Genomic DNA, 16,559 nt, shown 5'->3' on the forward strand with positions numbered 1-16,559 from the left:
GACTAATTCATATCATAGTATTTGTAATCTTACCATTGATGAAACCAGATAGAGAGGCTTGGATATTCCGTCCTGACATCTCCCCCATTTCTAGAGGCAGTGTGCCCGACAGAATAGGATCCGGTCCACAGTTGAACGTGCCACACATAATCATGCACAGTATATTGCACGTCATTCCAAGTTCACTGGTCATCAGGAACATAATCAAGCCCACTGTACTCAGCACAACACAGATGGCACTGCCAAGGACAGCCTGACCTTGAAACTGCCTGCAGACATGAGAGTGTTAAAACTACAATAAGGTGAAAAATACACATAGTTCAAAAATTTTAGATTTTACAAGCAACTACTACCTTCTGATTTGCTGAATCTGATTCTTGTGACATTTTGCAAAATGTGAGGAAAAGTGCAAAATGTTGATTTGTTTAGCATTTCCTTTTTATGAATTTCTTGTCAAGAATATTTATCATTATATACTCCTTACTTTTCCATAACACATGAAGAGATAGAGTTGTAATACTGGGCAGTTTCAATTCACATAATGCAATTTATAGTATAGATTGCGATAGTATTTTGGAGCAAAAGCTAACTTTATTGTATCTTATCTTTATATATACACACACCAAGCAATAATGTACCCACTCCTGGACCATGGTGGACAAAAGCAAACTTGCACAACATAATATACATGGCCAAGCCGAGTACATTATGGAGTGCAAAGTTTGCTTTCGTCCATTATGGATCGGAAGGGGTAACATTATTGCTATCATTTTGTAGTTTTTGACAATGCAAGTGAATTTGTAGATTGAGAAAAAATCTTGGGCAACAATATAGGATAACTGGATACGTTATCAGTAACATTGTTGGAGGATGATGTCACAAAATTCACTCATATTGACAAAGCTATAATATATGACAACGCTATAATAGAATGGTCAATAATATATCAATTGAAAACAATGATTACAATTTCAAAACCAATCAGCGTGTTCTGTCTCACAGTCTATTCCATAGTAAATAATAAAGTATCACATGTGCTTACACACTCATACATATAAACACAATGTACATACACTCATACAGATAGAGACTTGTTGACTTTTTTTACCTGTCAATAACATATCCGATGACAGCACTGCCTGCAACACCTCCCATCTCAAATGATATTGATAACAGACCTGCCTCTGACTTCTCATAACCTATCTACAGGTAATTATGCATTGATATATAAAGGAATAAATTAAGTATGTGGCAAATTTGAAGATATTAACAATGACGGATATAATAATAGATCTTTTCTTCATTATGGAAATTTTTAAGCAGAGAAGAAACTAAGTTGGATATTTGGTCACTTTGTAACTCATTGTGCCAATATATGCATGTGTTTCTTGTGCTTTTGTAAATTTGATGTATACACGACACTGGAGACACAAGGGACGTGATTTTAAGTACCATGTGAAACACTGGACATCATGTTGCTGATAAGGTAACTATACAACTTTGTATCTGTGTTAATTGCTTTGGACATGGGACGTAATGCCACTCCCTGGGAGCCATTTTTCCCCCTCAAGGGATTGCAAGACAAAGAAAACAAGAATGCTTTTTCTCCACACAAGATGATTTCTGTTCATTAAATCAGTTAGCGGGATTGAACAGTATGTGATTGTTACGTACAAACCAACGCAACTGAAGTCTTTGTGATGGTCCTGTGAATAATGTTTTTCTATGTGGCAAGGTCATCTACACCTTTCTAGATAATTGTTTCCATCATTAACGACTCAATTGCTTTCCTTTCAAAAAGTTTCACAATACTGATTTGATTTTTGATCCCTGGGTCCCAACAAATTGAGATCCCTGATTGAAATGATCAGAAACTTACAAATTGATGTAGGTACATCGGCAGCCACATATACATACAGTAACGCACAATTTTCACACAAAATGTCGCAATTGAAATTTCTGGAAGCATCCTGAAAAAACAACGACAACAACAAAAACATACAGCATTAATGATGCTCTGTGAGAACTGTATGCCATTAACTCTTTACTTATTTTGATAATAATGAACAAATTGACCTTAGCTGTTTATTATGAATTAAAGCAAACGAAACAATAAAACATCAGAATTTGAGTAAATCTGAATTCATTCCTTCCTGAAAAACTATGAACTATTGAAAGGATGGATCAGCAGTGGGAAAGATTTATAGACAAGGAATAATGAGTACTACATATATTTGATATGCTTTTAATCAAATTACAAGAACCTTTTCCTCTGTATACTTGTCACTATTAAATAAAATCAACACAACAACTTGAAATTTAACACATGCACTTTAGGTGAAAATGTACGATAAAAAACAACAATTCCGAATGATTGACTTTATCTCTCTATAAGAATAGAAGAACAAACAAGAGTACAATACTGTTTGATGCCAAACAAAAGCACAGTTTGATGAGAAGCAAGTACTCGGACATACCTACATGCGACGGCGGGATGATGTTTGCACAATAACTGACTGATATCTATAGTCAACCCTTGTCATCTGCCAATTGCTTAATGTAAAACTCCTCATGAACTAGATGTTTGATGCCAGTCATTTGCCACAGTAAGGTACTTGATAAAAGCACTTCTGCAGATGTTGTGTTATGACATTTGGTCCTCCTCAGAATCCATGATGCCTTTTAGGCACTTGAACAATTTTCCATCTTGGAGTTTTCAATTGTCTTGAAATCTGTTCTTTTTTGTAGTATTTTTTTTGTCAATATTGAAAACCAGTTTTACCCATGAACTTTCTCTTTAACATTTTTTGTACTTATCATAATGTATATTCCTCCAATAAAAGCATTTGTTGACTATGTTTTCCCAGGGTTGTTCATTCTGAACAGATAAATGAGTGAAGGACGGAAACGGTTACATCTCATAGTTTATTCCTAACTTTACTCACGGTATTTTCCACAGCTGTAACCACTGCATAGAAAGATCAGGACTGTGAACTGGTTTGGAAGGTCTCACCCCATTGATATATTCTGCATAAAAAGACAAATAAACAGAGAACTGATCACTGAAATTGTTGCAGAATGTCAGTGAAAGAACCATTTTGAAAGTGTTTAAAAATACAGAGATATTCACTTTATCACGGAAAATCCTGTCATTTTTACAGATACAGTCATTAGGTAGAATATATGTGTGCTGTATAGTAATAGTATACCAGTATGTGACATTACAGAGCAACCTTCACACTTGGTATTGGCCTTCAAAGTTACCGACTTTTACCCTAGGAATCAGCAGCTGTACTTAACACTTGCCATCTTTCAGCTAAGAACATCAGTCCCCCTCCCAACATTTCAATGTACTACTTTTCCACATACAGCAAAATAACTTGTCTGAAAAGTAGAACAGTCTTGACTTCCTGACTTCTAAGTACATGTACCGGTATTTCTCAATTACCTTCACCATTCATACTCATCTTGACTTCTTCTGGAGTTAACAGGAAGAGAAATACAAACACTCCAACAACACTCTGGTTAGCAGATACAGAATGAAAAGAAAACAGACATTATGGTTAGTGACATGTGTTCATGGGGAAATAGTAGAAACACATTGCATATCATTATATTGTCAAGGCTGTCTCACTCAATCCTAAATGGACAATGCTAACACTGAGATTCTCCTAATGGAAATATCAATTTTGTTAGTGAGTCTGTTGTTTGACCGACACTAACCAGTAGATTATTGTCTCAAAGAACTCAAATGTGGTGTCATCCAACACGATCCATAACGAGCATTTTTAATGTACAATCTAAACAAGCGACCTAGCGGCCGATATAGCTCCGCTGTGTTTATGTAGAGAATAACTATTTTTTACACATGTTGATTAGGAAGGTGGAAATCTTTGATAGCTCAATGCTGAGGCCAGAAAAAAGTGGCTAAAATAAGCTGCAAAAATACACAATTGAAGATTTCATCATACTTTGAATATATCACATCAGATCATCCCTAAGAACATGTCAACCAAAGCTATCTGATGAGTAGTTTTTTGAGAATAAAATTTTCTAACCAAAGATGGCAACAATTGCCCCAAAAAATGAAATTGCAGATTTCATTATTATTTCAAGAGATCAAATTTAGTTCATAACTTCATCTATAGAAACCTGTATACCAAATTTCAAAGCTGTTAGACCAGTACTTTTTTTGAGAAACACATTTTTTGACCAAAAATGGGAAAAATTGCCCCAAAAATTCAAAATTGCAGATTTCATCATTATTTTTTAATAAATATCATTTAATTCATCTATAGAAACCTGTATACCAAATTTCAAAGCTATCGGATGAGTAGTCTTGGAAATACACGTTTTGACCAAAAATGGCAAAAATTGCCCCAAAATACAAAATTACAGATTTCATCATAATTTCAACAAGTGTCATTAAGGTGATCTGTAAAAACCTGTATACCAAATTGCAAAGCTATCAGATGAGTAGTTTTGGAAATACACATTTTTTGACCAAAAATGGCAAAAATTGCCCCAAAAATACAAAATTGCAGATTTCATCACAATTTCAATAAACATCATGTAGTTTATCTGTAGGAACCTGTATACCAAATTTCTAAGCTATCAGATAAATAGTTTTGGAAATACACATTTTTTGACCAAAAATGGCGAAAATTGCCCAAAAATACAAAATTTCAGATTTCAAAAGAAATTCTATATATATTACTCAGTATATCTATAGAAACGTGTATACCAAATTTCAAAACTATTAGACCAGTACTTTTTGAGAAATACATTTTTTGACCAAAAATGGCAAAAATTGCCTCAAAATGCAAATTTGCATATTTCTGCACAATTTGAACAAATCTGAAATAGATCATCCCTAGGGACATATGTACCAAATATCAAAGCTATCTGACTGGTAGTTTTGAAGAAGAAGATTTTTAAAGATTTTTTTACCAAAAATGACAAAAATTGCCTTAAAAATACAAATATGCAAATTTCACCACGATTTGAACAAATCTGACTGAAGTCACCCTAAGTAAACTGCATATCAAATTTCAAAGCAATCGGACAAGCGGTTTCAGAGAAGAAGATTTTTTTACCAAAAACACCAAAAATTGCCCCAAAAATACAAATATGCAAATTTCACCACGACTTGAACAAACTTAAGTGTGGTCACCCCAAGTGAACTGCATATAAAATTTCAAAGCAATTAGACTTGCAGTTTCAGAGGAGAAGGCAATTGTTGACGGACGACGACGACGACGACGACGACGGACGACGGACGACGGACGACGACGGAAAATCAACCTATTTGATAGCTCCGCGTCGCTGACAGCGGAGCTAAAAAATCAGTGCACGTTTTCATGACTTCTGTATGACCAGTATATTCACTAATATAAATTAAACACTTTGACTTAACACTCTGCAACAGCCAATTACATTCACTTGATATTTTGGGCTGCATTGCCACTGTATGCTATTTTTTTTCAAGCAACAATTACCATTATTCTTCCGACAAATGTTCAATTTTTCACTTGTAACAGCATCAAAACTCACAAGAGTTATAGGGAAAAAGTTTTTAACAGCTTTCTCTCTGAACCATAAACGTGACGTTCACACGAGAATAAAGGATTAACACCATGTAAATGGCCAATGTCAACACGCACTAATGCAAGAACAAGAGATAGAAGACTGCAGTTTAAGGTCATAAAGATGACCTGTTGACCTTTGGATAAGGAGTTCAACACTAGAAAACATGTAAAACAGAAGCAATCCAACAAGAACGAGACAATTTCCAATAATTTGTTCCATGATTTATCGTTTCTGTGCCTGACAGCTTGCACACTGACAATTTTTCTAAAGATGGTAATGTGTTTAGTTTTCTGCATTCAATGATGACAAATAAGAAATGAATCATCTGGAGGTGTGCATGGGTTTCCCACTTAGTCTGTATTCAATTTTTATATCACAATACAAAATTATGAAGATCTTACCACAATAAATGATGGTGTTGTAAATGCATATCTCCATCCATACTGTGACTGTAAATAGACCTGTTCAGAATATAAAGAGCGAATGTACCTGGTAAAGACACGCTGTTCTTGATAGCCAGATAGACAGTTGACTATGCATCTGTTGCCCTCACCACATGCGTAGGCTATACCCAAGTAGTGTGTAATTTTATATTGTATATTACAAAATTATCACAAAGGATCCACTAAAAACATTAGGCATCACATTGGGTGATGTGCTACTCTAATATCTGTCTGCATCCTTTGCGGTATTTAGTTATAACCTTATAATTGCACACCTCATGACAGCGGCATTAAAGAGGTGAGATTGTTTTCATGCCATGTAACAACTTTTTTCTTCCAATTTATAATTCCAGTGTGGAACATTATCTTGGGTTCACTTCTGACAGTCAGAGCAACCACAGATACAGAGCTTAAGATAGATTCTAGCAATCATCCAGTTGGTCCCTTGAAACTGTCCACAAGTGATTGTACATAGGCATCAAGTGTGATTGGGTGCCTGGAAACAGTTGATGTCACAGAATGTGCCATGTTATAGAATGCATGTTCCATAAAGCCTTTCAAGCGCATGCAAATTCTATTGTTCTCAATTGTAGATATACAATAATTATCTGTATTACCACATTTGTATTTTCATCATTGTTAAACACCAGAAAAGTACCTTGCAAGATTTGTTATTCTGCATTGGAGAGAGAGAGCACTGACATCGTATTGAATCAAGAACACACACTATTAGGTTTGTCCTTCTGAAGGTTGTTTAACACTTGACAATCATTTTAACCTTGTCACTTTCACATCATATTACATAGAACACATGACAATATAAAATGGTTATAGAATGACCTATGTCTTTGAATGTTACACTTGACTTCTTGACAAGTGATGACAAGTAGTTTTATCATTGGGGATTTGCAGATATTCATGGCTAGCTGAAACATCTGACTCATTACAGGGCCAAATCTGTTATTACGACTGCATACTTCTCAAGACCCATATTAAAATCCATATTTGACATTGAAGGCATAAAATTTGCTCTGTGAAAAAGAAGACAAAATTTCGCACTGTTTGATCTGTTCTGACCTTCAAAGTCATATTACATCTATACGCAACCTATTGCTACAGTGATAACTACAGTACTTTACTCACAGCAAGACCAGTGCCTGCAATGCCACCCATAAAAACACACGTCCCCCAGATACCAAAAATAGCATTTCTTTGGTCTCTGTACCAGTAGCCAAGCCCTTTAACACAGTTAGGCCATGCCTGTGACTGCAACAGGGAAAAAAGTATGCAACAGTTAATCTCTATGCAAGTCAAACCAAAACTGAGTTCTATGCACTTAATTTTCAACGAGTAACAAGGCATTTGACTCATAAAAGTTAAAAGTGGATTAAATAAAGTATGCAATATCAGTTACTTATATTTTAATACGATTTGAACATAGAAACATTTTGCAAAATACCCCAACTTTTTCCTTTAATGAGATTGAAATATTAATATTTCTAATGTTTGTGTTGAATTAAAACTGTTCTACTTTTAAATTAGGTTTCTGACTTTTGAATTGGATTTTAAACATTCCCGTTTTTAAATACTAGGCATAAGTTGCCATCGGCTCAAAACATGTTTTGCTGGGTTTTTTGTCCCTGATGGACAGAGAGTGACAAACACTGGAAATAAATTTCATTTTATATGAAATTACCACACTCAGACATCAATAGCAAATTCACTAAAACTCACCTGGGCACAGCCATTTAGGAATAGACAAAATGCAAATATATGAAAAGCAGACCAATGACCAAACATGACCTGAGAAAAAAATGTTAAATCACAAACAATTAAATCACATACACAAAATATATGATGAGGAAACATTGAAAATTGAAGCAATTTATGCAATCTTTTAGCAGCTACATGGACCACCAGTTTATTAGAGTTCATTCTTTTAGGATATTTTAAACATAGGGCCAAAGTCCCTGAAGCTACTATAGACATGGATACAAAATTAAGTATTTCCTGACTGTATGAAATTATCTCACTTGGGTCATCCTAGGGACTTGTAAACCAGCGGTTTTGTCTGTCTGACCAGCGGTTTTGAAAGAACAAGCAACTCAACAGTTGACAGAGCTCTGCTGTGTTATGTAGAGAATAACCTTTTGTGACACATGTATTGATGAAGAAGGTGGATATCTTTGATTAACATTGTTCTGTTGAATAAGTTGAGACTGTACATACTCAGAGAAAGCACACTGAAAAGACAAATGTTTGAAACTTAAGAAGTTCAAGGTCATCAAAAGGAATCATGTAACTTTCATTGCACTGTTTACACAGATTGCATAATTGCTATAAATAGCACATGAGGAATCTTACAGCCCAGCTTTACCATAAAAACCCTATCACTTTGACCACTCTTTTAATTGACCACTCTATTTTTTTCCTCAAAAAGTAATTTTATTTTATCCTTACCAAGTCAACCATAAATGGAAATTAGAACTTTCTCTATCTCTATCTCTATTGACTATTTTGAGCAATTTCTTTTAGATAACATACAGGGCACAATAAATGACAGTTCAGAATATGTCAAAGTCGGGATTCAGGAAAGTTGCCTTTACATGTTTTAATCCTCCAAGATGGAAAGCATTTCACTATGAACTGTCAAAAAAAGTTGAACTTTCTGATAATTCTACACTAAAATTTTTTTGGCTTTGATGATTTCCTAATTAATTCAATAACTTAAAATCATATTAATTATTTTTTGCTGGGTGAATTGATAGGGTTTATACAGTACAAGAATTACATACAATGTAAGTCAAATTTTGACCAAAAATGACAAAAAAATTCCTTAAAAATACACATTTGCATATTTCATCACAATTTGAACAAATCTAAGTTGGGTTACCCCTAGGGACCTGTATACCAAATAACAAAGCTGTCTGACCAGCGGTTATGAAGAAGAAGATTTTTTACCAAAAACACCCTTTTTGGCATTAATTTGCCTATTTTCAACAATATCAAAAAATTGAAAAAATTAGTTTCTCAAAATCATATTTTTCATCTACACAACAAATATCAAATCAGTAAGTACTGCGGTTCTCAAGATATTTGAGTGGACGGACGCCTCACAAACGGACATACATACATACATACATACATACATACATACATACATACATACATACATACATACATACAGACTGACGACGGACGCCGGACGGATACCCATCCCAATAGCTTCTATAGACTATAGTCTATAGTAGCTAAAAATTACTTAATTTGAACGAACTTTATAGGAGAGATGTTGTCATATCTCATCTATGATTTCCAACATACACTATTCAACTGATTCAAATCATCATCCTTTGTAATAAGTCTCATGATGGATATCTCTAAGATACCATACTGTTATGGGTTAACCTTTTGAGCACTGTAATTTTTCCCACCAAAATTTAAGTGCAACATTTTACCAATTGAATGTTTTTGAATATTTCTGTAACTTTTTTGATAATTTTGGACCAAATGGAAATCACATTTCATTGGCTACAGTTTTTTATCAAAATTTTGGCAAAAATCTTTAAAAAATTACTACAATTTTACAAAGGTGACAAAAATTGACTTTGGTGCTCAAAGAATAAATCCCCAGATACCCAGCAAAAGTCCAAAATACCTGGCAATAGCACCCCACCATACCCTTGGACACCCTAAAACAGTCTTTAGCACCCTCTCGCACTTTACAATTTGTGTCTGAAACAAAATCATAATCTGTTGCACCTTAAAGAAACTTTGTACATATACATTAGACCTTTTTATTGGCACAAAGTCTTCAAAACAGCTCTGTAAAAACATAAAAACTGTGTAAAATATTTGAAAATATGGTGACTTACTATAAACTTACCATTGAAGCAGCTGATAGCAAGAGACAAATAGACAGTGTGTATCTAGCACCATAGAAATCCCCAAGAGAACCTAACACTACCTGTAAAATAGCAAAGACATTACACAGAATGTCAATGATCATGTTTACTGTGTATTCCTAAAACAAAGCTGGTGCCACTGCTTTTGGAGAGAATATCATGGAGAAAAAATATTTGGCATCTTCACTACTACAACTCAGTCAAAAAAATGGTTTTTTTTATTACTTTCATTGTCTTAGGTACTCTACTGCAATGATCTAAGAATTGAATACCTAACTTGAAATTGTGTAATTCCTTGATTGACAGTAAACAGGGTATCTTACAAGAAAATATGACCAGGCGCAAGAAGACAAAAATGCACCCTGTAGCTAGGTAAATTATGGTTGGTTTTGCCACAGGATAGATACAGAGAAATTGTGGCAAAAATTCTAAAGTTGACCACAAGATGTTAGAAGTCATGAGCCTGAGACCAGTAGATAGTTAAAAATGTGCATGCTCTAAACGAAAGTTTCCCTGATGGTTTTATGCATTTCAGATTATTTGAACTGTCTAGTAACAGCATGTCTTGTTCCTGAGTACTACCGGTACATGGATGAACACTGGAACTGAAAACTTGATGAAGGATACTCAGCTAATCAATACTTTGGTGGTCTCTTTATGACTACTGATATAGCTTCATGAATGCCAGTTGAAGCACTACTAATTTTAGTGGACATTTGTAAGATTTGATCATTAAAAGAGTTGCAATACAGCTTCATGAACGGTATTCGTATTTATAGCAGTGTTAGATCAGTACCTATAGGTTTCATAATACGCTGTATATAAAGCTAAGGTACGGTACTTGTAGTCGTGAGGAAAATTACAGACAGCATTCCAAATCTAAACAAAATATACCTCGATACCTAGAATTATTTAAAGCTCAATAAGCTGTATCTTTTGGCTATTTTTTCAGAACTTTTGTTTTGTGGTTTCCCTACACTTTCTGTATCAAATCCCTAGACTGTAATTTAATGCCAAGTATTTAACATATCAACACAACCTATATGAGCATAATCTACATTGTTATTGTTGAAAATTGTATTCAAGTCAGAACTAGAATTCATTTGTAAACAATAAACAATGATCACTACACACATACAAGCTGTGTTGACAAAAATAATTCACAAAATTTCAGCATGACAAACAGATTAGGGTCAGACACGGTAGTTGATATAGAGAAGCAGAATACTGAAAACTTGCCAGAAATTACAGCTTATGTCCCTTTAAAATGCCAGCAATTGGAACTTTTGACAATTTTTTTACTATTTTTGTTTTGTATTTAAATTTCAAGTTCTTGTTCTACTCCCAAAACCATGTTGAAACACTCATTCTTTTACTTTTCAATGCAGCATGCATATGCACTGTTATTGTTTACATTTCAATTCTAGTCTGGATGAGACTTCACTTTCAACAATAACAGTGCATTCTACACACGTATAGACTGAGTTTGCAATCTCTACACTGTGTATCTCAACATGCTTTGGGGAAAGAAACAAGAAACTGTCGTTAACGTTAAAAAAAATCATGAAAAAAATCATCAAGAGTTATAGTTAGTGGCCCTTTTGAATGGCATTATTGACAGTTAATGGAGCCCTACTCACCTGAAATGTTGCATAGGGTAACAACAATGCTGTGTCCAACCATCCTAATTCAGTTTTACTGAATGACAACTCCACTGCAAGATCAGACTTGATCTGTAAATAATCCCAGACAACATGTGACAAATTTGCAGGTATTACTGTATCAATACATGTGACAAATTTTGATGGCGACCCCTTCAAGATGACATGCAACTCCAGCACATCTTACACATGAAAGAACATTCACAGTAATGTTAACGATGTCCAGCCTACACAGGAATTTGTTAAAATTTCAACTTGAATATCAAAATTGTGGAGTTTGGAACATGCAAAGTTTTGCTAGTTTATGTATACATTAGTGTTTTGTCCTTCTGTTGCTATTATAACCTTGTTCATATATTTTACGGTGAACATTATTTGCTTCATATCAGATCTCAGTAATTGACTGACAAAACAATTAATGATTGTCATAAGCCAAATTAAATTACCCTAAGGAATCTATGAATTAGTTTTGAAAGCTACTGCACTCGCACTTTACAAAAATATGTTTTGACAAAATGTGATAAAATCCAAAATATTTACATGTCCAAAGATTATCATCATTTGCTAGTATAATGATAAGGTGATCACAAAGGTTCTAGAAATGTAATTTGAGACCTATAGGACAAGAGACTCCTGAAGAGATTTTTACAAAAATTGAAAAAATATTTCAAATATAACAATTATGCAAATTTTATGCTAATTTGAATAAATATCAAAGACATATTCCCTCACAAAATTTGTCACAAATATCAAAATAATAAAGTTGTATTGATTTTTAAAAATTTATTAAAAATCATAATAATATAATTTTCTAAATCATGCAAGCCACATCTTTAAGATGTCACTCAGTTCTATATAATCATAAAAACATACTTATACTGATCAAGCCGATCATAATAATTTTATGAGCTCCAAAATTTTGTCTACAGACAGAAAGACGGATTAACATCATGGGCAGATGGACAGACAGACTACCGGTAGCACTGCGCACTCGAACACACATACTCACAAAGACTGACAGAGTGATGACAATGGCAAAAATATGTGATTAATTAAATGACAAAATTCTTCCAGTGTTTAATCCAGGATTGAATGAGGGGACATTTGGACCCCTCCATAAAAATGTTGGGGCTTTGACTTTTTTTTTTTTTGGGGGGGGGAAGTCACTCTGAAATGCACCAGGAAAAGATAAAGGTACCAGTCATTGTTTGTTCGTCTACGCTTGTTTTACTTTCTACAATTTTTAATACACTTACTTTCCGTCTTTATATAACATTCTTCAATCTTTTCAAAAAGACCACACACAGAATTTGATCTTTTCAAAAAGACCACTCAAAGAATGCTTCATCACAGTGAAATGATCTAGTATGGGTTCTTATAATATGAACATGAGTTTGTTCAATGTGTCTGCTGCAAGTCTATTTTATAGTGACATCTTGATATTAATTTGAACACTATAAACATAAAGCAATGCTCCGTCTGCTGTCTGAACAGGAAGTACATGACAACATCACACCACTTTTAACAAATTTACAAACTTACAGATCACTGTACAGCCATGCTGGTACATTAAACTACAAAATTTAAATTATTTTCTCCTTTGTGGCTTAAAAACAATTTTAAAAAAATATCTGCAAGCGAGATCATATCGCCACAACTTTTAGACCTTCATGCTTTTTATGGTGCGAATCAGGGAGCCTCACCAATGTTTTTGGGTACACCCTTTTGAAGACATTGCGTGGCAATGACGCGAGGTCATGTTCTCAATTAAACACTCTTTTCTACCAGTTTTACACATACTAAAAAAGTTTTATAAAATAGGAAAATTATTTATATTGCGCTAATACTTCCACTGACATATTTCTTGGTAAGTAGTTTTGTGTGAAAGTATATTTTTGGTTTGAAAGAAGAATAATTGTTTCCCCTGACAATAAAATACTCCATCAATATGCGTCAGCAACACGATAGCCAATTATTAGAATGGCAAAAACACATTAAAATTATGTGTTAACTGTGAATATCAAATCAGTTGCAATACATGAGCAATATAAATACTACATACTGTAAAAGCATTAATTCACTGGGATTTGATTACGCTATTTTCACTGAAACATTAAACCCAATGAAAATGTTAAATAACAATAGAATCTATTATTTTACAAGCAAAAACAATGAACTTAAATCCGAATGAAATGTCTCAAAAATCAAAATAGTGAAATTAAATCCTTGTGTAAATCAATGATTTTACAGTATTGAAAGACACACACTTTTTTCTGTACTTTTCCCTGGAGAGTTGATTTGCTGATTTTGTCACATTCATTTTTTATGATTAGCCTTGGAAAACATTTATAACTTTTTTTCCACACTGATAAATAGTCAGCTGAGATGGAGAGACAAACAAGATTTCCAGTACAGATGGAATGATAGTGTGTACAATTTATGCTGGACAAAGTAAAGTGATACGGAAAAACAAAATCCCAAACTCCAATTTTGTGAACACCTCAGCTATGAACTTGAAAAAAATTGAACAAGCATCTAGTTCTGTTTGAGGTGTTGGCTCCATACGTATATGAATAATAATTTCATGCATTTACTTTTTCTTTATAAAATCAGATGGTCAATATGACTAGCATCAATAATAACAACATTCCGACACTGTCATGCGTGTACTGGATATGCATTAATGATTTTTCCAGTCAAATCCAGTCAAAGCACGACACAGTCTTGCACTGGCTGACGATTACATTGAGAAGTTACAACTTAGCATTCATGGCATTATTGATACCTACCACTCCCAGCGGTTTCCTCAGCAGATAAGTAGATGCATAGGCCACCCATGTCAGCAGAAAGATAATGATTTTCCACTTCAATGATTGAGTGAACATCATCCTGCGGGGACAAGAGGAATTGTATTGTCTGTTGTTATCTGATGTGATAGTTTTGGGTTAGTGATGTAAATGCATCTTCTTATCCCAAATGATTCAAGCAATGTTGTATACAACTTTACTAGAGACACAGAATTAATAATTGCAGTTCACATTGCCAATATTTTACACTAGTTACAAGTCACTGTGATGGGAATGATTTATCACTCTCTAACAATCAGTATTCATGACTTTACTTACAATACACTTTGGATTTTTAGTGAATAGAAAATATAATGAGAATCCACATCTCAGGAATGCAGCTTTTTTATTATAAACATTTAGATTAGTACAGGAATGAAAATTCTGCTTTCGTCTTTTTTTTTCATAATTTTTAAGTGTCATTTTAGGGACAACAAAACCTCGGTACTAGACTTTGATGATGCTGTATTCAAGACAGAATGCCCTGACATTACAACTCAGATGTGACTGTCAATTACATTGGTCTGCTATTTCCGGCCATTTCCCTTCTTGATGTACCTTTGGAAATGATCACCTATTCTACCATACAGAGATAGATTAAGTTATGAGGCAAAGGCATTGGAGGTTTCATAATCTGGGCAAATCATCAAAGTTTTGGTTTTGCATGACAAACCAGATGTTTACATATCTCAGCTAAATATCACATCCACAGAGTAATATCAGAGACTACATGATTTTGAATCCAAAGCATTTTTAATACCTTCTATCTGTCAAACAGGACAAGCACAGCTGCATATTTCAAAAGGCCTCACAAACTACACATACAGGAATTATGACTTGCCACCACCTTACTACGTTTGTAAATCCAACAATGTGAATTTTGTTTCAGTGACAAAGGTTCCTTCACTCCCTTTGTGTAAAAAAGTCCAAAACCAGCTTCACCTACCTGGCCAAGGTAATATATCAACTAGAAGTACATGCAGCTCGCAGCTGGCTCAAATGTGACTGGAATACTTCAATCGCGGGCAGTTTTACTCATGGGTAATTATCATTCATGCTGCTCATGTATGCAGATCGTCACATTTTTCATCAGATAAACAGTACAAATGTCAGCCACCTACATTCAATCTTTGGTCATATACGCTATAATCAACATATCCAACATCAAAATTAATCCTTCTTAAAACCCTACATGTAGTAAGTGAATAATTCAATCATTGATTGCATTATTGACAATTTTCTTTTGTAATTATTGATAAATATCTAACTATTGGTGATATTAAACCATTTGTTTGGTCATAAGCTGAGTACAAGCATTATAGGTGATATACCACTCACAATTCAGCACCAGTCTGACTTCACATAGTATTGAAACCTGTTCAAAAACTGGTGCCAGCAGAAGTTGAAATTCACATCCGTATAACAAAAGGAAAATGGCCATGAACCAGACCTATTACTCTTTTCATAAAGTGTGAAGTGTTTTCCAAGGGTCATCTTCTGACTCATATATTTCAATGCAATATTTAAACTTGGGCTTTGCAAGATTTCGATATGCTGATTCTTTTTGGTCAGTGTAATAAAATGGTGTCATAATTATAAGCTATTTTTCATTGGATTTGCACAAGGTTAAAAGATTCCTTTCAGAGCATATTTCATAATTAGTAAACTTTCCCCGTTGCATATAACTTTCATACTGTTATTCATTCAAAATGAAAACTGGTTCATGTTGCAAAGTATACATACAGTATGACTTGACCGACTTTACCATTTCAAATTTTATTTTCGAAGTACAGAGGCTGTTGACCTGTTCTTAGTATAGCTATGCTTATCAATGATACAATGTAAGCCTACACATTTTCAAATTTGATTTTCGTAAAATGTCCTTTAATGTCCATTCACACTGCCCACAGCTTATTTGCATATGAATAACGCAGCATTGCTTTACCATTACCATTAGTTCTAAATACTGCCAATATTGTGTGTGTATGAACATTTCATTATCTCTTAGACCAAAGTTAGGTTCCACTAGAATTTCAAAATTCTGTCAATTTGGTGTTCATTTGAAAGATTTTAAAATAGACCAAATTGGTGCTTTGTATGCACTAAGTTTTTTTG

General features: G+C 34.0%; 1 protein-coding gene across 1 annotated transcript in view; it reads right to left on the minus strand.

Annotated features, from left to right (window-relative positions):
• LOC139134616 (uncharacterized) overlaps positions 1–16,559 on the minus strand; it is a 28,166-nt gene that overhangs the window by 6,240 nt on the left and 5,367 nt on the right. The window contains exons 2-12 of the mRNA XM_070701544.1: positions 14,388–14,487; positions 11,578–11,670; positions 9,919–9,999; positions 7,767–7,835; positions 7,176–7,298; positions 5,991–6,050; positions 3,449–3,521; positions 2,946–3,027; positions 1,880–1,970; positions 1,109–1,203; positions 34–269 (exon numbers count right to left, since the gene is read on the minus strand). Of these exons, the coding sequence (XP_070557645.1) occupies positions 34–269; positions 1,109–1,203; positions 1,880–1,970; positions 2,946–3,027; positions 3,449–3,521; positions 5,991–6,050; positions 7,176–7,298; positions 7,767–7,835; positions 9,919–9,999; positions 11,578–11,670; positions 14,388–14,486 (1,102 nt within the window). The 5' untranslated portion in view covers position 14,487. The remainder of the gene's footprint in view (positions 1–33; positions 270–1,108; positions 1,204–1,879; positions 1,971–2,945; positions 3,028–3,448; positions 3,522–5,990; positions 6,051–7,175; positions 7,299–7,766; positions 7,836–9,918; positions 10,000–11,577; positions 11,671–14,387; positions 14,488–16,559) is intronic.

This window comes from Ptychodera flava, chromosome 6 (assembly GCF_041260155.1).
Source record: "Ptychodera flava strain L36383 chromosome 6, AS_Pfla_20210202, whole genome shotgun sequence".
In the NCBI taxonomy this organism is placed as follows: domain Eukaryota; kingdom Metazoa; phylum Hemichordata; class Enteropneusta; family Ptychoderidae; genus Ptychodera; species Ptychodera flava.